Genomic DNA, 22,515 nt, shown 5'->3' on the forward strand with positions numbered 1-22,515 from the left:
TTTTATATCTTCAATGGGGTTTTTAATATGAGTACATTATCTATTTAATTTGGAAAACACACCATGTCATTATGTTGCATTGGTTTTGGAATTGATGAATGAAATAGAGGAGGAAAATAGAAAGCCAATGGGTGTGACTGGTATTGACGCCCTGTTGTACTTCTGTGTATGGAAAGTTTGTTTCTTATTTGTCATGCAATGCTCTTCAGCGCCCAGGAGGTTACGGTTTAACAAAGAGTTGTGTATGTTTTGCAAAAGGGTAAGCAAGAAGGAAATGGGAGTTTAACATAGAGGAGTGGGCTGAGGATCTGTGAGCAAGTAGAACCATTTATTTAAAACAATCACTGTATGTTATAGTGGGGACACTAAATGTATGGATTTATATAGTAGCTATAGAAGGTGGGTAGGGCTGATGTGTGTGCCTGTAAGCTACTGTGGCTTTCATGTATGTTTCATGTCACACTGTTCCAGAGCATTGTATTCAGGGCCTGTTGTGCTTTAGAGCCAAATATCTGAGTTTCTCAACTTTTGTATGCATGAGGGCACTTTGGGTGTATGTGTGTGTGTCTGTATTTTTGTACCATTTTGAAGTGCAGTCTTGTAGGGTTTTTGTGGAAGAAACATGCAATCCCAAACATTACTTTATTTCCCTGCAGTCAGTGAGATTACCTCAAGATTGTGAGATGGAGAAAAAATGTAGAATGATCATCAACTCCATGTCTTACATTAAGTAGAGCACTCTGCGGATGTGCTGTGATCATTGTTTAATACTTTATTTCTCCTTTGCTATTACCCATGAATATGGTCCTGATGAGTGATTTTACAAGCAAAAAAAAGTTTATAGGTTAAATTGTTTTGCCAGTGTTGGAGGTTGCAAATGGAGCTGAAACCACTGGCTGTGCATTGTGTAATGCAAAATGCCAAAAATCTACCACTGTTTTTGATTTGAAAGCTGTGCTTTAGTTACAACTCCTAGGAGCTCCCATGTTTTCACATTTGGAATACATCTGCACCAGGTAGTTTCTCTTATGTCTAGCAATATAGTACGTATGGATTAATAATGAAAGGTAAGAATTAGATTAACTTCCTGGTTAGTGCAATATGCTGGTATTCATACAGGTCAGCATAATTTAGAGGCCATTTTGTTTTGTCTGTTTGTGTTTAGTGCATTTAATGAAAAAACATTGAATTTCAATAGATGCATTTGTTTAGCGAAACCTGGTCAACATAAAATAGAAAAATGGAATAAAAATAAAACTATTTTACAACACTTGTGAATGAGTTCTACTTTTGTGAATTCAAATCGGAAGGAAAAACAATCTCATGTTGATCTACATCGTTTGTATTCATCTTCACCTATTTTGGCATAATAGGTTCTCCATAAGGCTCCATTTTTGGCTTTAGAAAATTCTGACTGGTTAAGTTTCTTGGCAAGATTCCACTACAAAAAAAACTCAAATAAAATATTAAACATTATCCAGTAGAAATTCAGTAGTAACTGAGGGAACAAAGTATTTTTAAACGCCACCTGTCTGCCAGACTGAGACGCCCCCTCCCTCCCCTGGCCCAGAGCGAATACCACACCCTATTTTAGACCAGGGCTGTGGACTGGGTCCTCAGGCCTTTCACATGTACACGCAAAGCAAATCACACCACAAAACAGCAATATTAGATCTTCAAGGTATACTGATAGATGTACTTAATGTTGTAAAAATCAATTTTGCAGCTGTGAGCTTGACAGGCTACCTGTATTAAGACAAATTACTTGAACTTAACACAGCAAGTAGTGAGCCATCTTACTACAGTCTGGTGTTGGTCCCAAAACAGAGGCTGTACAACACTGCCCCCTAGCTACAAAAGTGATTTAGGACTGAAACACTAACAAAGGTCCTTGTATACTGAAGCCAAATCTTAGCAAGGCGGAGCCAAATTAATCTGCTCTGGACACAAGGTAATGTGATGCAAAAGTTGTGCCAAAAGGTTTCCAGAGTAGGAAAATGTGTGCACCCAACACTTTTGTGCAAAAAACCTGGAAACTATAAATATATTTGAAACTACGGCAATCTAAAAAGAGGAAAATTACTCTACAAATCAGGTTTGTCAAAGAGCGTTGACCAGTGTGCTTAAACCAGTAGATGACCCACTTAAGTCAAGGTAAGAAAAAACACTAAAATAAAATGTTCATGAAGTGAAGTTTGAAAAAATATATATATATATAATATATATGGGCACAAGCTAGCGCAGTCAGTTAACATCCTTTATTTTCATGTCAGTTACTTAAAGGCACAGAACAGAGATGAAATAAATAGCAGGGAAGTTATAAGAGAACAATTGATGGTAGATCTTAGAAAAGAATTGCATGCCTGTCTAATACTCTTCTCCTTCATCCTCCTCTCCCTCTATGGTATCAGCTCCCACCTCCTCATAATCCTTCTCCAGAGCTGCCATGTCCTCTCTGGCCTCAGAGAACTCTCCCTCCTCCATACCCTCACCCACATACCAGTGCACAAAGGCACGCTTAGCGTACATCAGATCAAATTTGTGGTCAAGTCGAGCCCAAGCCTCTGCTACAGCGGTGGTGTTGCTCAGCATGCACACGGCCCTCTGGACCTTGGCCAGGTCTCCACCAGGGACTACAGTGGGGGGCTGGTAGTTGATGCCAACCTTGAAACCAGTTGGACACCAGTCTACAAACTGGATAGAGCGCTTGGTCTTGATGGTGGCAATGGCAGCATTGACATCTTTGGGCACCACATCACCACGGTACAGAAGGCAGCAAGCCATGTACTTGCCGTGGCGAGGGTCGCATTTCACCATCTGATTGGCCGGCTCGAAGCAGGCATTGGTGATTTCAGAAACGGTTAACTGCTCATGGTAAGCCTTCTCAGCAGAGATAACAGGGGCGTAAGTGGCCAGAGGGAAATGGATACGGGGATATGGCACCAAGTTGGTCTGGAACTCAGTCAGATCAACATTGAGGGCACCATCGAAACGGAGGGAAGCAGTGATGGAGGAAACTATCTGGCTAATAAGCCTATTGAGGTTGGTGTAGGTAGGACGCTCAATATCGAGGTTCCTACGGCAGATATCATAGATGGCCTCATTATCTACCATGAAGGCACAGTCAGAGTGCTCTAGGGTGGTGTGGGTGGTCAGGATGGAGTTGTAGGGCTCCACCACTGCGGTGGACACCTGGGGAGCGGGGTAGATGGAGAACTCCAGCTTGGACTTCTTGCCGTAGTCCACAGACAGACGCTCCATCAGCAGGGAGGTGAAACCAGAGCCGGTGCCACCTCCGAAGCTGTGGAAAACCAGGAAGCCCTGAAGGCCAGTGCACTGGTCAGCCTGAGGAGAGAGGAGAGAAAATGTTACACTGTAACAAATACAGTTGATATTCTGAGCCTAAATGGGAATTAATTCCTCAAGCTTTACCCACCAGTTTGCGGATCCTGTCCAGCACCAGGTCAATGATCTCTTTGCCGATGGTGTAGTGTCCGCGGGCGTAGTTGTTGGCAGCATCCTCCTTGCCAGTGATCAGCTGCTCAGGGTGGAACAGCTGGCGGTAGGTCCCACTGCGCACCTCATCTGAGGAGAGAGAGATGGAATCAGAAGTTATTTGAGGGTTTGACGAATTGAAATGAAGCAATAATGTATCTATATTTATGAGACTTTACCGATGACAGTGGGCTCCAGGTCCACAAAAACAGCCCTGGGGACGTGCTTTCCAGCTCCAGTCTCACTGAAGAAGGTGTTGAAAGAATCGTCTCCTCCGCCAGCAGATTTGAAACTGGGCATCTGTCCGTCCGGCTGGATCCCATGCTCCAGACAGTAGAGCTCCCAGCAGGCATTGCCAATCTGGACACCAGCCTGACCAACGTGAACTGAGATGCACTCACGCTGGAGGAAAGATAATCAAATTATTCTTAAAACATTGTATTTGTTTAAATTCTGTCACTAGCCGTTTATAAAGTTGTCTAGCGAGTTCAGGTGTCATTTTGAAACCACCAATCACATGCTGTAGAGATAAAAGCAAGGTCTAAGGATTCAAGAGGGGATGGGTGGGGGCCGAGGAAGAAAAAGGCTCTCTTGTACAGCAACAGATCTGGGAGCATCATGACCAAATCACCTGACACAGGCTGCAAGCTAAATTCACCAGACAGAAAGCGGTTTATTCAGAGACAAAAATATCACATGGTGGCCGATTATTCATTCATGCATCCAATTATACGCTAAATGGACAGAGAACATTTTATGCTGAGAACAAATACATTGTCACATCAAATAAGAGTTCAGTCGTCAAACATTTAACATAAGTCCTGGCCTGTACAAACACAGCTGTACAGCAAAGGCTTGGCGATGAGACACCGTACAATAAAAAGAAAAAGACAGACGACAAAGCCTCAGAAATACTTTGATCGGCAGGTTTTGTTTGACAAGAGGCCCGGTGGCTCGCCGATGCCTTTCATGAGGCCTAGGCCCACTTCAAACAGGCGGTAAAAGCAGAGGAATGTGGCAGTCTGGGAGCACATTGACCTTACACGTCGCCAACTGGGTCAGTGTGCAGGCAGGAAAAACTGGAAACCGGCGGTCACGACTTAATCATTTTGAACTTGATTTAGGCTGTAGGATGGCGGGCTGAAATATTCATTAAAAAAACACTCAAATTAGATATGGAATAAAAAAACGGCGCTTAAATCGTCTCAAAGCACAAGCCGACACCCTAAAATTTTTCTTTCAGTGAAAAGCTACAATGTGGACAGTTTGTGCTGATTCATTAAATTAGTAATCTGGCCTGCCACGCGCTTCCAATCAGATTAGATAGCTCTGAGCCTGATGACGTTCGTGGATAATAGCGAAGCAAATAAAAAAAAAACGTTTCTCTTTTTATACTCACCATTTTTCCTGAAGCTGAGAAGCCTGAAGGGAGAGTTGAAATGAAAAAGACGAAGAGGCTAAATTAACTCTTACAGATAGGCCTTTATGAGTCCTGTGTAAGACGTCAGTACACTGATTTTGGCTGGGTGGGGCCTTTTATACCCTCCGACTCGGAAAAAGGGGTTACTGAATCTGATTGGCTGAGCGTCACATGAGCTATTTTCCCATTGGATAAACGAGAACAGTCATCTTCCGCATTGGCACGCCACGAGTGACCAATCTATTCATGAAAGTAGGGCAATCACAAGAGGGTGTCGGGCGCTGATCGCTGGTCACAGACATCATGGATTCTTTGCTGTTTTTGTATTGCGTCTTTACATTAATTTATTAGCAATATCTACAGTTATTTGATTCATTGACTGAATTCACCCAGTTCTTTTGTGCGAATTGAAACCAGCTGATGCTCATCCATGTTGATTACCTAGACACCTAATCTCACAAATCAACAAGCACAAGAATACACTTTTATAATCCAGCATTCTGCCAGTTTCACTTGCTTTAACAACCACTAGCATACGTATAGAAATAGGCTGCATCATGTCGCATGTTGTGGTGACAGCCCTAATCCCCCCCCCCCTTCCCAACCCTCTTTACATTTGCTGTCTCTAGGTCTACCACCAGGGGTCCCTGTAAAAGGAGAAATAGAGTTGCCTAATTCCAACGTCATTTAAATCACAAGAGGTCGGCATAATGAGAATGTACGGGAATGACTATTTCAGTCATAGGTTTAGCTCTCCCCACCTACATTACAGATAGCCTAGTTATATAACTCTGAATTAATGTAACCACAAACATCTTTACAGATGGTGCTCCTTATCAAATCATACCAAATGGGGGTGCCTGGTGTAATGCGTATCTATTTTGGGGTCCTTGGCATGCAAAAGATTTGTGAACCACTGGGTTAGTCAGACCAGCATGGGGCATTCTCCACTGGATGAAAACACTAATGCTCCATGTCCACAATTAGTAGTTTCCTCTGTTTTTCCAACTCCCTAGCCCCCATTTCCTATTAATAAATATTGAATTCATTCAACCGTGCACTGTCCTGTTCTGCCTTGTTAATAACATGTGATTAGAGAAAAAGAAAAACCCTTAAACAAAGGACAAGCCTTTGGTCAAAGTTCAAACCTCTAAATGTAGACCAGCACAATGGTTGATTTATAAAAATGCTTTTTGGCTTTGTCCTTGATTGTGCAAATATTTCAGAGGAAAAGGCTCATTTTAATTAAATCTATTGCATTTATACCTTGGAAAATGAATGAAATTTGTTTTCTTTTGATATATCACAGAAATTTGAAGAAAATTAATGTCACCCACTGTTCTAAACATCAACACAGATCTTTCTCAAATCAAAGCTTTAGCTTGAATTTGGTTCTATATTATTACTATTCTGATAATCTGATGATCTGTTCTATAAATAAGATCTATGGTGTGTGCTGATGTATATTCTCTCATGATTATGTGTATTTGGCCATCAGCTATTTGGCTCTGTATAATCTGAACACCTGGGTCCCTCTGAATAATCATGGGTGTATCATAAATAAGTCACAAGGGAATGGTAGGCTATAGCAAGAGATGAAAGGGGAGAAAAAGCGAAGGAGGATATAATGCAGGCAAGCAAAATAGACTTCAAAGTGAAAAGGCAAGCTCCAACAGGTGTGTCAAATGACGTGTCCTCAGGATGTTAGTGCAGTATATGAAAAACACCACAATTATGTTCATTCAGAATTTTATTCACAGGCCAGAAACAATACAAATACTTTTTCAGTGTTGACTGGTCAACTGAAGAGATAATTAATACCTCAAAACATTTTAATGAAACATCGAGACACTGTCAAATTTAAGTGCATTGTTTTTAGATATTGTGCTTTTGTAAGATTATTTAAGCATGTATGAGCACAAAAATTTTAAGTCAAATTACTTATTACTCTTCTCCTTCCTCCTCTCCCTCACCCTCGATGGAGTCGACTCCCACCTCCTCATAATCCTTCTCCAGAGCTGCCATGTCCTCTCTGGCCTCAGAGAACTCTCCCTCCTCCATACCCTCACCCACATACCAGTGCACAAAGGCACGCTTAGCGTACATCAGATCGAATTTGTGGTCAAGTCGAGCCCAAGCCTCCGCAATAGCGGTGGTGTTGCTCAGCATGCACACGGCCCTCTGGACCTTGGCCAGGTCTCCACCAGGGACTACAGTGGGGGGCTGGTAGTTGATGCCAACCTTGAAACCAGTTGGACACCAGTCTACAAACTGGATAGAGCGCTTGGTTTTGATGGTGGCAATGGCAGCATTGACATCTTTGGGCACCACATCACCACGGTACAGAAGGCAGCAAGCCATGTACTTGCCGTGGCGAGGGTCGCATTTCACCATCTGATTGGCCGGCTCGAAGCAGGCGTTGGTGATTTCAGCCACTGAGAGCTGCTCATGGTAAGCCTTCTCAGCAGAGATAACAGGGGCGTAAGTGGCCAGAGGGAAATGGATACGGGGATATGGCACCAAGTTGGTCTGGAACTCAGTCAGATCAACATTGAGGGCACCATCGAAACGGAGGGAAGCAGTGATGGAGGAAACTATCTGGCTAATAAGCCTATTGAGGTTGGTGTAGGTAGGACGCTCAATATCGAGGTTCCTACGGCAGATATCATAGATGGCCTCATTATCTACCATGAAGGCACAGTCAGAGTGCTCTAGGGTGGTGTGGGTGGTCAGGATGGAGTTGTAGGGCTCCACCACAGCGGTGGACACCTGGGGAGCGGGGTAGATGGAGAACTCCAGCTTGGACTTCTTGCCGTAGTCCACAGACAGACGCTCCATCAGCAGGGAGGTGAAACCAGAGCCGGTGCCACCTCCGAAGCTGTGGAAAACCAGGAAGCCCTGAAGGCCAGTGCACTGGTCAGCCTGAGGAGAGAGGAGAGAAAATGTTACACTGCAACAAATAAAGTACCATGATTTACACTGACAATGTAAACTTAAAATTGGGAATCAATTCCTCCTCAGGTTACCCACCAGTTTGCGGATCCTGTCCAGCACCAGGTCAATGATCTCTTTGCCGATGGTGTAGTGTCCGCGGGCGTAGTTGTTGGCAGCATCCTCCTTGCCAGTGATCAGCTGCTCAGGGTGGAACAGCTGGCGGTAGGTCCCTGTGCGCACCTCATCTGAGGAGAGAGAGATGGAATCAGAAGTTATTTGAGGGTTTGACAAATTTAAAATCAAGAAGCAATAATGGTATCTATATTTATGAGAGTTTACCGATGACAGTGGGCTCCAGGTCCACAAAAACAGCCCTGGGGACGTGCTTTCCAGCTCCAGTCTCACTGAAGAAGGTGTTGAAAGAATCGTCTCCTCCTCCAATGGCTTTGTCACTGGGCATCTGTCCGTCCGGCTGGATCCCATGCTCCAGACAGTAGAGCTCCCAGCAGGCATTGCCAATCTGGACGCCAGCCTGACCGACATGGATGGAGATGCACTCACGCTGGAGGGCACAGAAAGAAAAGATTTAGCATTAAAGATTTTGTTAAATCTTAAATCTTGTACGTCTGCCCATTGAAATCATGTACCTCCTTAAAAAGATACAGTTTTCACAATAACCTTAAAATTAATGAATTTTGAAAGAATTTAACATGACCAAACTCAAACCTCGGTGCCAAGTGCATAGAAAATATAAAGACTTTTGTTTGATAGTCTTTAGAAACCGTGAAAAACCATAGATTCCACAAATTATTTTGTATTTGTGAAACTGATCCTGTCTTATATGAAAACTACTGCTGATTTCCATTATAACATGTCTAAAATCTGTTTTGCAGCAACCAATCTATGCATTTTCTGCTGATCTCTGCTGTGACATAAGACCATGCATATTGTGCATAGGCTTACTGTAGGGAGAGAGGCTTATCTAGGTCAGACAATGTAGGCTGTTGTAGGCTGCTGTCTCTTTAAAATATAAAAACGCCGCATCCACATTCTCCACAGGAATTATTTATCCTTGAATTTTTACATTTGTTTTCCAGTATAAAGATAAATATTTTTCAGTGGTTTGGTTTAATATACCGATATGTAATAAAGATAATACACACAAATAGGCTGACAAACTAGTAACAACCTTAATAGCAGCCAATGGTAAACGAACAGCGTCTAATCTGATTTACAGAGCTATGCGTGGAGAGGATTAAGCTTTGCAGTGGAGGCAGGCTGCGCTACGACACTGATTTGAACATAGGCTATACAAATTTAATCAATTTCCATTTGTCTGAAAATAGGTGGACTGAAAATGAAAATCATTCCGAGTTATTTCAATTGGCTATAGGCTGCAATATGACAGGTGAAGAAGGCTAGAGCAATCTCATAGCCTACGCCCTACCCCCCGTCTTCCCAAATCCCCCTTTAATGTAAATTAGCTTTTCAAAGTAATAGATCCGGGGAGGGAAAAAAACAACAACAAATAAATGAAATGTAAAATCGTGCTTACCATGATTGCTTGTCGAGATTATGCAATGTAATGAGACAAGTCTGAGGAGTGTGTGCTTCTGAGGTGTGCGGTGTCTGATGCTGATCTGATGACGCGTCGCGCTGTGCCTCTCGAGGAGGGCAAGGTGTAGTGCGCAAAACCCAAACCCACCATCTGTCGCAGTGAGCGCTTCCCTCATCCCTAAATTGTCGAGGACCCCCAAATAGATTCGATAAGATTTTACTCCCCCCCCCCCCCCCAAAAAAAAAAAAAAAACATCTGAAAAGATTGTTGTTAGATAGGCAGGCTGTAGGCTAGGTAACAACAATAGGGAGAGGGAACGCCCTATGATGAAAACAGTCATTCTTATGCATTCTGAATGTCTTAATAGCGAGTGGGATAATAGCAGTGAAATTAAACTAAACCTCGTTTTTTGGGGGACCCCATGGAACCACAACACCGCAGATTTTGAGGATATTCTAAGATTTAAGGATATATTAAGAAACATAGCCCACAGTGTTACAGATGTAGCCTACCACAAAATCACAGCTGTTTTGAAACAGCCTAAGTAACATTGTGTTGGGTGTCTTTCCTAGGACAGTTGAACCAGTCTTCCCAGAACCTGTTCTGAAAAGATTTTGGATTCTCCGGACACCTTTTTAACATATAAATTGCTGGTCAACAGGTAGGTCCACTCCAGTTGGTGCTTTTTACAGATTGTAGTTATTTCTCGAGGTGGAGCTGCTCTAGAGGCAGAAACCTCATTGGTTGAGTTAAACCTTGACTGAAGTCCAGTGAAAAGGGATAAAGGAACCTGTTGAAAATACCATCCTAGACCAGCTAAATGATAGATTTTGAGGGGCACTGATGTTTTTTGCTGGCTTTAGCTGGGCAGAGATGGTCTGATGCTGGTTAAGGTGGAATATGATGTAGAGCTGCAACTATTAATCGATTAAACGATTAGTTGTCAACTATTAAATTAATCGCCAACTATTTTGATAATCGATTAATCGGTTTGAGTATTTTTTTTAAGAAAAATAAGTCAAAATTCTCTGATTCCAGCGTCTTAAATGTGAATATTTTCTGGTTTCTTTACTCCTCTATGACAGTAAACTGAATATCTTTGGGTTGTGGACAAAACAAGACATTTGAGGACGTCATCTTGGGCTTTGGGAAACACTGATCCACATTTTTCACCATTTTCTGACATTTTATAGACCAAACAACTAATCGATTAGTCGAGAAAATAATCGAAAGATTAATCGACAATGAAAATAATCGTTAGTTGCAGCCCTAATATGATGCTGGTAGACCAGCTAAGACCAAAGTACCCAAAATATAGCCCACTAAGCTGCTCTCCTGCTTAACCAGCAGTTATGGTCAGAGCATGGCCAGCAGCAGCTTGGCTGGTCTAGGCTGCTTTCTCAGCTGGGGACTGTAGCTAATATTATGAAGACTAGCTGAAAAAATACAATAGCCATAGGCTACTTATCTAGGTTAGCTAGTTAGCTTATCTGACCTTCCAAGTTCAAACTAGCCTGTAGCTACTGTATCAATTTAAGCTATTTAGATAACCAAGCTAACCCTCCAAGTTCCAACCAACCAAAGTCCAGGTAAGCCAGTTGACCAAGTCATGAATTCCATGGTCATGAATGAATGAAAACAGAAGTCATTTCCATTTATAGTTGTTATTGATATTTTGACCAGAGTACCTTCTTTGCCATTCAAGTTTGCCAGTTAGCTAATTTGTGCTCAGAAAAACTGATTCAAATAACATTGTTTCATATTGAGGTTTGATAAACCAATAAGATGATTTCTGCCTTCAGAGCAGCTCTGCTTATGAGAAATGTTTGTATAACTAAAACTCTGCACCTGTTTTGCCACATATAACCATATGCTGAGGTCAGAAAATCCAGCATTTACAAAAGGAACTGTGCTTGTTTGGTACCTATTCCACATTGCAGGCTACCGAGATCATAAACAACATTTAATTTCTCAGGGGGACAGAAATCACACGGCTCTTGTGAACTGGTCAGAGACCGGTCTGCACCTGGTCTGTACAGGCAGGCTGCTTTCACTGTGGCTCCTGTGCAGACCAGGTGCCACTGGTGGTAACCAGGGATGTAGTGGAGGGTAGACCCAACTGAACCCCCATATTTTAATTTGGGAAATAGTTCACCCACCTTTATAAGCCAATGTAAACTTTTATGATATGAATTCATAGTATGCATTATGTAAGTTACATCAAAATATGGTCTTTTAAAGGGAACATAACATAAGCTAAATGAAAACTTTTCTAAAAAAGATATTCTTTTCTTTAAATATGTGGTTGTTCACTCTACAGTGATTACCAACTACAGTTAAACCTGAATTTTTATTTTTATCATCTTACATTTGAAAATGGCAAGATATTATGAGGCATTTTAGTTGGATGATCAATGTTTCTATGATCCCATTTCCATATCAGGGGACCCCTATGGGGTTACAGCCTTAACATTGGGAAGGTCTGGAGATTGGGGATTAAGTGGGGATTAATCCATAAACCATAGACTGTACACAGAATATTGAGAGATTTGGAGTATAGGCTATATTAAGAAACATACAGTGTTAAAGAGGTACATATTTCTCCTATCTATGATTCTCTGTCCCTGTACAGGACAGATACAGTGTCCTGAGATGGCATGATGATTAACATCTGCCTCTGGAAACACACCCAAGCTGGTTCAGGTTTGAACCCCACCAGAACCTTCTATGAACCAGCGTTGTGAGTTACTGATTCAACTGCAGCCTTTTTTGTTTAGGCATTTAGCTGCTACTGTCATCCAGAACAATTTACAGTGAGTGGTGAGATTAATGTTTTGTGTCTTACTCAAGTAGGTCTACTCTTTGAGAGAGCCACTGTTGCGGACAGGCACAATGGCTGTTGCAAGGATCAGACCTATGATCTTTTAGTTCTAGCCGTTAGGTCACCATGCCACCTCATCATCATGTAAGTCTCTTCTGGACAAACACACATCTCACCTGAGTGAGGCTACAGTGATGCCACACCTTGTTTTGCAAGGACTTTGACTAAAAACTTGCCTATTTCAAACGTTTAATGTAGGACATAGATTCTGAAAGCAGGCTATATTCAGCAAAACTTTAATTGATGGATTTTCAAGTGCATGGTATTGTGGTTGTTGTATAGCTATCTGTCTCACACATATTTCACAATTGACTGCTGTTCTTCATGAGAATATTGTGTGGTTCATGATTCTGAATTTTACTGTCTTACAAAGAATATAAATGGATGCTAATCATTCTCATGATCTACTCATGTTTAATATTCATGTTTCAATCAATGAGAGCCATTTTTATTACTGCCAGACAAAGAATACAGAACAACTTTATGTGTCACACAGGAACTTTATTCAGTACATAGCCAGACTGACATTTGTCTTGTTGGAATGCATATAGAATCACACTGGAATCAATTCTGTTTCCTGTTCAACTAGCACCTTAGTTTCCCTTTTAATACTCTTCTCCTTCCTCCTCTCCCTCACCCTCGATGGAGTCGACTCCCACCTCCTCATAATCCTTCTCCAGAGCTGCCATGTCCTCTCTGGCCTCAGAGAACTCTCCCTCCTCCATACCCTCACCCACATACCAGTGCACAAAGGCACGCTTAGCGTACATCAGATCGAACTTGTGGTCAAGTCGAGCCCAGGCCTCCGCAATAGCGGTGGTGTTGCTCAGCATGCACACGGCCCTCTGGACCTTGGCCAGGTCTCCACCAGGGACTACAGTGGGGGGCTGGTAGTTGATGCCAACCTTGAAACCAGTTGGGCACCAGTCTACAAACTGGATGGTACGCTTGGTCTTGATGGTGGCAATGGCAGCATTGACATCTTTGGGCACCACATCACCACGGTACAGAAGGCAGCAAGCCATGTACTTGCCGTGGCGAGGGTCGCATTTCACCATCTGATTGGCCGGCTCGAAGCAGGCATTGGTGATTTCAGAAACTGAGAGCTGCTCATGGTAAGCCTTCTCAGCAGAGATAACAGGGGCGTAAGTGGCCAGAGGGAAATGGATACGGGGATATGGCACCAAGTTGGTCTGGAACTCAGTCAGATCAACATTGAGGGCACCATCGAAACGGAGGGAAGCAGTGATGGAGGAAACTATCTGACCAATAAGCCTGTTGAGGTTGGTGTAGGTAGGACGCTCAATATCGAGGTTCCTACGGCAGATATCATAGATGGCCTCATTATCTACCATGAAGGCACAGTCAGAGTGCTCTAGGGTGGTGTGGGTGGTCAGGATGGAGTTGTAGGGCTCCACCACTGCGGTGGACACCTGGGGAGCGGGGTAGATGGAGAACTCCAGCTTGGACTTCTTGCCGTAGTCCACAGACAGACGCTCCATCAGCAGGGAGGTGAAACCAGAGCCGGTGCCACCTCCGAAGCTGTGGAAAACCAGGAAGCCCTGAAGGCCAGTGCACTGGTCAGCCTGAGGAGAGAGGAGAGAAAATGTTACACTGTAACAAATACAGTTGATATTCTGAGCCTAAATGGGAATTAATTCCTCAAGCTTTACCCACCAGTTTGCGGATCCTGTCCAGCACCAGGTCAATGATCTCTTTGCCGATGGTGTAGTGTCCGCGGGCGTAGTTGTTGGCAGCATCCTCCTTGCCAGTGATCAGCTGCTCAGGGTGGAACAGCTGGCGGTAGGTCCCACTGCGCACCTCATCTGAGGAGAGAGAGATGGAATCAGAAGTTATTTGAGGGTTTGACGAATTTAAATCAAGAAGCAATAATGGTATCTATATTTATGAGAGTTTACCGATGACAGTGGGCTCCAGGTCCACAAAAACAGCCCTGGGGACGTGCTTTCCAGCTCCAGTCTCACTGAAGAAGGTGTTGAAGGAATCGTCTCCTCCTCCAATGGTCTTGTCACTGGGCATCTGTCCGTCCGGCTGGATCCCATGCTCCAGACAGTAGAGCTCCCAGCAGGCATTGCCAATCTGGACGCCAGCCTGACCAACGTGGATGGAGATGCACTCACGCTGGAAAGAGAAGAGAGAAATTTTGAAAAGATTGAAAAAAGGGTTTAATCATTTCATAATAATGAAATATTCAAAAGCCACATCAGTTTTACTAAAATGATAATCAAATAAAGACTTCTAAATTCAGAGTTATGGTGGATGAGGTAGCAGGTTGCACCACAGTGCGACAAATTAGCAGCAGCATCACAGGGCAAAATTCTGACAGCAGAAGATTGTCGCCCTTTTGACTGTAGACCTAGAGCAGGATAAGTGGACAATTCAGCAGTGTCCATTACTGGCATGCATTTTTAATGGCTTGCTGGTAGCCATGCTGACAGTGCATTTCATCAATTTTGCCCACGGATAAGGTTTCTGCGGGTGTGGGCCATTTGATGTACAGTGCCGCCTCTGCGCATCCTCCGGCTTCTCTGAATTACAGCCCGATGATGTGACGAGCATAGCGAGGACCAGGCTTAGTCAGGCCGAGAGAGAATACCTAGAGTCGGAGGTTGGACTCGAGCCTCCATTATTCATTCTATCCACATTGCAGTGAGTTCAAAACCTCTTTTGTTCGGTGTCAGCCCGCCACGTACCCACCCGCAGCGGGCCAGAGCCTCTCCCCACACACACATACAATAACCCGACTCAGGATCATTTTTCTTTGCATGAATAAGGCTCAATTGAGTAAAATAGCCTTTTTATTCATATTCCAACTAAGTATCTACCTCCCTCCCTCCTTATTACACATTACCAGTATTAACTACATCCTTGCTGTGATATAAAAACTGAACGTAAAATATGGCTATATTTCTGAATATTGGAATGTGATCTTACCATTTTGTTAGGTTGCGCTTGACGGTTGCAGATGCTCCTTGAAAGGGCGTCTTACAATTCGACAGTTATGGGGTCGATGTAAGAGGTAATGCAGCACATGAGGATGGACCGCTGTATTTATCCCAGCGCAGCCCCCGCTGCTGCGTCTGCTTTCGTGTTATTGGTCAAATCCCAGTCAGTCTGGTGCCTGCGGCTTTCTATTGGACAAACGGAGCTATCAAGCCTGAGGACCGCCTCCTAGACCCCACCCGACATCTTCCCGGTTATTGTGCTGCAAGCATGGCGCTTTTTATTGTGTGAAAATGGTGCGTAATTTTGCGCATGTTGGTACCAGACAGGCCCAGTCTGGTACTGACCAAATAGTTTGTATGCACTGTCACAGTCAAAAGCCTTGAATGTAAATAGAATATAGTACATCAGAATGAAACAATCTGTGAAAGAATAGAATAGAATAGAATAGAATCTCTCTAATATGAGATAAAAGTACAATGCTGACTCAGTCAGTAATGGCTCATTTTCTTTAAGCTTAGTAGGCCTCATACATAATACATCTTATTGATGTCTGAACACCTGCCAGTACAGATCAATCAGTTCACCTGCCTCCAAATGTTGCCCCTTAAAAGTAACAATTTGTCTAAATATCAAACACACAGAAGAAACCTTTCCGCACAGTGGGTCTATTTGAAAAGTTTACAAATCATCAGAGATCAGAGATGAGGATAAACTTGTTTCTATAATCTGATGTGCTATTTTGACTCATGATAACATCAAGAAATATGTAAATATCTATGCAAAATATGAAGGGGATACAATACTATCTCATTCCATGTTTAGAGATGAATATGTTACATAAAACAAGGGCTTAGACCAGTCAGAGTCTTATAACATTTGTGATATTTTTGGTCCTTTTGCTCTAGCAGGTGTGGAAGTCCTCTCTTCCTTCACCCTTTAACACAAGTTCTCACTTTAATATAGCAATATAATATCCATTATATTTTAAGTAATTTGTTGACCATTATACGCTTTGATAAAAATGAACAGTATTTACACTGTTGTCACTGAACTTGATTTGATCTGATAATTTCAAACTGATTTCTCCAGTCTTTTCTGCAGATAATGGAGGTCAAACTGCCCAGTCATAGAGATGAGGGAGATACAGGCCAGAGAGCCGCAGACACCCAACCCCCAGCCCTCCGCCCAAGATCCAACCGTTGCTAGGAAATGAATAACGCAGTTGCCTGGATACAGCCTAGTATCCACATAAACCGCCTTTATCTGGTGGTCACATGACCCAGCTTAAATAGCAGCACTAACAGGCAGCACTGCAGCTGCCCCAGTGGGGGATGTGGGGCTGCCCCTACCCATTTCACTGTCAGAGTCTTTCTGCCTGCTTGTCTTGTGTCCAAGGAGACAAGCGAGCCTGCTTGCTTGCCTACAAAGTACAAGTGACGTTCTCTTTTCAAAGTGATGACAAAAAAAAAATTGTGATGAGGAGGAGTGACGGGGTGTTGCCTCTGTGAGACATGGTGCATGGCAAGGAAGGGAATGTGGGTCAGCTCTTTGATTCACATATTTGTCAAGGCAGTTGGTTGTACACCCAACGCCCCATTATCCTTTTACTTTAATCCCTACCTTCATGCTTTAGCTGGATAGTAATTGTTGCTGGTTATGTATACCATCTCTGTTGATGTGTGTCTTCAACATTCAGCTTTCAGTGATAAGGACCATAAACGTGTCCTTCACTGAGCCCACAGAATAATCCAGCAAACTACCTTACATTTTTAAATGCCTTGGTTGCTAACAACAAAGGAATCTCTATGACAACAGACACTCTTACAGTTGTCCCAGGGGCAGAAATTATACCTCTTTGTACTCTGAGCTGCTTTAGTTTTAAGAGAGGGGACATAGGAGAAATATATTCATCAACCCAGATTTTGTGATACAAACTCAAGAGAAGTTGATCTCAGATAGTAGTGACTGCTGTGTTTTTGTGAATATCAGCCTCGCTGTACCCACAGCCACTGCCATCGTAACAAAGCATGCCAAGAAATAAGCAAAAATATGATTTTATACATGCCTTGCCATGTAATCATCATGTCAAAACCATGACTCGTTCAGTTTGTAATCAGACATATAATATAAAAAATTATCCTGTGACATGCTGAGAATAATGCTTTGTCACTTTGTTGGATATCATATTCTCTGAGCAGGATGTAGTGCGGTCTCTTTCATTCCATGGAGGACCACTCCCATCTCAAGCGTTCCCATCCTCCCTCTCTCCTCTTGCTGAGCAGCTGCTCAGACACTCCCTGTCTCACAGCTGCTGGGGAGGGGGGGGGGGGGGGGGGGGGGGATGTTCTCTCAACTAAACTGGGCTGGGAGCCATGATTGCTTCCTGTCCTGCTCTTTCATCACCTGCAAGTCATACTGAGTACAGCAGTCACAAATGGCCCGCTGTAAATCATATTTCCTCAGTTCCCTGTTGAATAAATTACGATAACTCCCACGACACAGAGCGTGTTCTCGAACAAAACAGCACAACATGTTGGGTTCATACTGCAGTGAGGATGTTATCCAGGCCCGCATTAGACTTAGAAGGCAGGAATCACATCCGACACTGAGTCAGAAACCCTGTGCAAGCCTCTTTTCAAATGGCTCTCGGTCCCTGCAGGATTCAGGAAGCTTAAGAAAGGGCAGGCTATTCAAGCATCTCATGTTGTAACCCAGGAGGCCAAGCTGTGAAGGAGGACCTTGGCGGATGCACTCCGCACTACAGTTCTGCCACACTAACTGCACATCACTCTGCTGTCCCAGCCCTATGAAAAAGCCAGATCAGGCACTTTCAGTTCCTCAGATAAGACACAATCAGGCAAACAGGGGAAGCACCGGCCAAATCCAGTCCAGCAGAACAGCAAGGAAGGCACAGAGAGAGAGAGAGAGAGAGAGAGAGAGGGTGAGACGGACGGCCCACGTGATCAGCCCACTGAATGACATCATTGCAGAGAATCTAGGACAAAGAGAGAGGAGAGCTGGCATGCCAGGCGGATAGCATGGCATGCCTCAGCAACATGGACGCCTGGCTGATATCAGCTACAGTGAGATGGAAGCATCTTGTGCAGCAGAAGCATTCAGCCATTTTGCATCGTTTATCATGTATCCAGCGCAGAGTGTGCAGGAACAGATCAGAGATCTTTATAGACCATACAGAATTTGCATACATAATATACACTGGTATCTGTAACTTCACAGATATGGCCATTTCTTATTGATTTTCAATCTACCATGCCTAAATAATATATGTCTGTAATCTTTGTTTGCTCATTGCTTCCCATGTATTATGCATTAGCTTTGTTTGAGCTGCCCCTTGATTCAGAGGGCAGGAATTAATGAGAATGACCTCAAATTTCTGCCCATATTTTGATTTTTAAAAATTATTTAAATTAAAAAGTGTTATTTGTTATACTCATGTCTCTTTGTATATGCCTGAATACATTGTGTAAGTCTATGCACATATGTTTCTTATTTTTGTTATCATAATTATTACTAATTATGTTAAATTGTATTTTTTCTGGGGTGGGGGTGGGGATTAAAGGGAGGGGGAAGGGGTCATATTACTGTATATTTTCTGCACAGATTTTGTCATTGCTTATAATTGAAAATAACACCAACAAAATATATATATATATATTTGCAAAATAAATCAAGAAAAAAGTCACTAAAAAAAATCTCACCATATAATCATCATATTTTCTCAAAAATGAATAGACTAACAAAATCCTAACCCTCCTGTCATCTATAACAGATGCACAGGCAATATATATAATTATATAATCTTGGAGTAGCAGCTTTAGCAGTGATCATTTTGTTCAGTGATGAATGCATGGGATTTGTTGTAACAGCAAATGGTGGTAGTAAAAGCTTTTTTTTTTTTCTCCCTGAACAGGAGAGAAATCCCCTGCCCTGCATGTATAAATCTGGTAGCACCGCCCTCCCATTCAGCAGTTGTTGCATCGACCCCGTTGGGTAGAACACGCAACGCAATACACACACAAATATTAAAAAGGATCTTTCTTCGCATTTTCTTGTCTCCCCCTTGCTGTTTGAACCTCTTAAGAGAACATGGTAAGTCAAGGAGTTTTTTCAGCCGTATGTGTCTGAAACAAGTCTAGGGCAGCTTAATGGTTTCTGAGGTGGGATTTAAGGTTAAGCAGCACCCGGCGTCTCGCTTGCTATAAGGAACTGTAAGTGTTTTCCATCTCTAATTGGTCTCTGATTCTGATTCATCTCTACATTTCGACGCGTTGTTCATCTTTTTCTTTTTTTTTTTTCTTTTTTTAGTTATCTTTAAAGGTGAAACAGCAGCCTAATTTGTTGAGGCACAGATCGGCTGCAGTGGCACGAAGTGATTCGCATTGTGTGTTGAGGTTAGAACAATGCAATGACGGACTGCTTTCAGGCTGGAGTAAGTGACAGTCAGGTCAGAACAATACAACAGTGTTCTTCAAGGTAATAACAGAGGCATCATTTAACAGATATTCTGATATCGGCTGTGTTAAAGTGGGAATAGCGGAAAATCAGACAATTTACACATGCCCTACCCTCTGTCTTAAGGCAGGGAGGGGCAACCTGGGTGGGGATAGATGGAGACAACAGATTCAAACTGTCCATTATTTTAATTCACACAGCATTGAGGATTTCTTTTTAAACCCATCCCTGCTGTAGATTGCTTAAGGGTGTAACGCGACATCTTGTTCTGCTTTTAAAGGAGGTTAGAAGAAGAAGACTCCCAGGACAAATAAAGGGTGACAAATAATTAAATAAACACGCTTGCGCTTAATTGACTTTCACCTCAACTGCTCATTTCATTGGTTATACACGCAGCCTGTCTCATTCTAAAAAGTAAGTGTGATAGCACAGTTATGCTATGCAGCTATGATTCTGCATCAAGGCATCCGAGCAAGTGCATGAATGTTCTAGAACGATGATGTGCACGCGTGTGTGCACGGGCCCAGGCGTAAGAATATGCATGCATGTCCATGCTAGGGAGAGACAGAGAGAGGAGGATAAAGGATAGGGGGACAAAAAGACTGGAGGAAAGACGAGAAGCGAGCCCGGCATTTGCGGGGGCTGCTGTCAGGCATTTGTCCCCTGCAGATCGCAGTGCAGGGTGGTGCCTCCTGCTGCAGTGCCAGCCAATCTCACATAGGGGGAGCAATTGAATAATCCAATTTACCACATATACAGTATATCATAATTTACAATGGACTACCTATTAATCCTTATTCCAGGTAAAAGCCAGCAGTGACAGATCTGAATGGAGATGTGCATTTAAAGCTATATCAGCACTAAAAAAAAACACTTTTGTTTTTTCCTTCCACAGCGTGAGTGCATCTCCATCCACGTTGGTCAGGCTGGCGTCCAGATTGGCAATGCCTGCTGGGAGCTCTACTGTCTGGAGCATGGGATCCAGCCGGACGGACAGATGCCCAGTGACAAGACTCTTGGAGGAGGAGACGATTCTTTCAACACCTTCTTCAGTGAGACTGGAGCTGGAAAGCACGTCCCCAGGGCTGTTTTTGTGGACCTGGAGCCCACTGTCATCGGTAAAGTTTTCTGACATTAATTTAGACAAATCAAAGTGGTAATATCAATGTCTCAAAATTGCAGATCCACAATTGATTCACTCTGTTTCTCTCTCCTCAGATGAGGTGCGCACTGGGACCTACCGCCAGCTGTTCCACCCTGAGCAGCTGATCACTGGCAAGGAGGATGCTGCCAACAACTACGCCCGCGGACACTACACCATCGGCAAAGAGATCATTGACCTGGTGCTGGACAGGATCCGCAAACTGGTGGGTAACCTGAGGAGGAATTGATTCCCAATTTTAAGTTTACATTGTCAATGTAAATCATGGTACTTTATTTGTTGCAGTGTAATATTTTCTCTCCTCTCTCCTCAGGCTGACCAGTGCACTGGCCTTCAGGGCTTCCTGGTTTTCCACAGCTTCGGAGGTGGCACCGGCTCTGGTTTCACCTCCCTGCTGATGGAGCGTCTGTCTGTGGACTACGGCAAGAAGTCCAAGCTGGAGTTCTCCATCTACCCCGCTCCCCAGGTGTCCACCGCTGTGGTGGAGCCCTACAACTCCATCCTGACCACCCACACCACCCTAGAGCACTCTGACTGTGCCTTCATGGTAGATAATGAGGCCATCTATGATATCTGCCGTAGGAACCTCGATATTGAGCGTCCTACCTACACCAACCTCAACAGGCTTATTAGCCAGATAGTTTCCTCCATCACTGCTTCCCTCCGTTTCGATGGTGCCCTCAATGTTGATCTGACTGAGTTCCAGACCAACTTGGTGCCATATCCCCGTATCCATTTCCCTCTGGCCACTTACGCCCCTGTTATCTCTGCTGAGAAGGCTTACCATGAGCAGCTCTCAGTGGCTGAAATCACCAATGCCTGCTTCGAGCCAGCCAATCAGATGGTGAAATGCGACCCTCGCCACGGCAAGTACATGGCTTGCTGTCTTTTGTTCCGTGGTGATGTGGTGCCCAAAGATGTCAATGCTGCCATTGCCACCATCAAGACCAAGCGTACCATCCAGTTTGTAGACTGGTGCCCAACTGGTTTCAAGGTTGGCATCAACTACCAGCCTCCCACTGTAGTCCCTGGTGGAGACCTGGCCAAGGTCCAGAGGGCCGTGTGCATGCTGAGCAACACCACCGCTATTGCGGAGGCCTGGGCTCGACTTGACCACAAGTTCGATCTGATGTACGCTAAGCGTGCCTTTGTGCACTGGTATGTGGGTGAGGGTATGGAGGAGGGAGAGTTCTCTGAGGCCAGAGAGGACATGGCAGCTCTGGAGAAGGATTATGAGGAGGTGGGAGTCGACTCCATCGAGGGTGAGGGAGAGGAGGAAGGAGAAGAGTATTAAAAATGATGACAAATGTCATTGAACAGTACAGTGCTGCATGCTCTTCCAATAATTGATACCTAATAAAGATTGATCTTAATTGGCATTTTGTGTACCTGTGTATTTCTTTAATGATTTAGTAAAATGCTTGAATAGCAGGTTTACTGATCTGGGGGGAGATACTTGTGTTTATGTAATTATGTTTTTCAGAGGGTTATAAATATATGGCCACTGAATGAATGGGTCCCAAGTCAACAGATTAGTTTGGGGGAAGGAGGGAGTCTCATGAATTTAGACAATCCCTCACACAGCTCACTGACACCAGTGTAGCTGCTTCATTAATTACTGTATT

The 22,515-nt window shown here is 43.5% G+C and overlaps 4 protein-coding genes across 4 annotated transcripts; 1 reads left to right on the plus strand and 3 right to left on the minus strand.

The window, feature by feature from the left end:
• Positions 1 to 2,243: 2,243 nt before the first annotated feature.
• Positions 2,244 to 5,018, minus strand: LOC139640644 (tubulin alpha chain-like). The gene is made up of 4 exons (XM_071514859.1): positions 4,895 to 5,018; positions 3,675 to 3,897; positions 3,437 to 3,585; positions 2,244 to 3,345 (listed from the first exon to the last, which is right to left on the minus strand). The coding sequence occupies exons 1-4, from the start codon at positions 4,895 to 4,897 to the stop codon at positions 2,368 to 2,370; spliced, it is 1,353 nt and encodes a 450-aa protein (XP_071370960.1). The 5' UTR covers positions 4,898 to 5,018; the 3' UTR covers positions 2,244 to 2,367.
• Positions 5,019 to 6,709: 1,691 nt separating this feature from the next.
• LOC139667443 (tubulin alpha-1B chain) lies at positions 6,710 to 9,494 on the minus strand. The gene is made up of 4 exons (XM_071546938.1): positions 9,405 to 9,494; positions 8,189 to 8,411; positions 7,946 to 8,094; positions 6,710 to 7,837 (listed from the first exon to the last, which is right to left on the minus strand). The coding sequence occupies exons 1-4, from the start codon at positions 9,405 to 9,407 to the stop codon at positions 6,860 to 6,862; spliced, it is 1,353 nt and encodes a 450-aa protein (XP_071403039.1). The 5' UTR covers positions 9,408 to 9,494; the 3' UTR covers positions 6,710 to 6,859.
• A 3,318-nt stretch (positions 9,495 to 12,812) lies between these two features.
• tuba1a (tubulin, alpha 1a) lies at positions 12,813 to 15,307 on the minus strand. Its single transcript, XM_071546828.1, has 4 exons — positions 15,244 to 15,307; positions 14,208 to 14,430; positions 13,966 to 14,114; positions 12,813 to 13,874 (listed from the first exon to the last, which is right to left on the minus strand). The coding sequence occupies exons 1-4, from the start codon at positions 15,244 to 15,246 to the stop codon at positions 12,894 to 12,896; spliced, it is 1,356 nt and encodes a 451-aa protein (XP_071402929.1). The 5' UTR covers positions 15,247 to 15,307; the 3' UTR covers positions 12,813 to 12,893.
• Positions 15,308 to 19,276: 3,969 nt separating this feature from the next.
• On the plus strand, positions 19,277 to 22,184 carry LOC139666645 (tubulin alpha-1B chain-like). The gene is made up of 4 exons (XM_071545977.1): positions 19,277 to 19,365; positions 20,624 to 20,846; positions 20,947 to 21,095; positions 21,204 to 22,184. The coding sequence occupies exons 1-4, from the start codon at positions 19,363 to 19,365 to the stop codon at positions 22,182 to 22,184; spliced, it is 1,356 nt and encodes a 451-aa protein (XP_071402078.1). The 5' UTR covers positions 19,277 to 19,362.
• The last annotated feature ends 331 nt before the right edge of the window (positions 22,185 to 22,515 follow it).

Source organism: Centroberyx affinis, unplaced genomic scaffold (genome assembly GCF_046629955.1).
Source record: "Centroberyx affinis isolate AG114_WGS23_722 - 3 ecotype Tasmania unplaced genomic scaffold, CSIRO-AGI_Caff_v1 ptg000024l_1, whole genome shotgun sequence".
NCBI classification, from domain to species: domain Eukaryota; kingdom Metazoa; phylum Chordata; class Actinopteri; order Beryciformes; family Berycidae; genus Centroberyx; species Centroberyx affinis.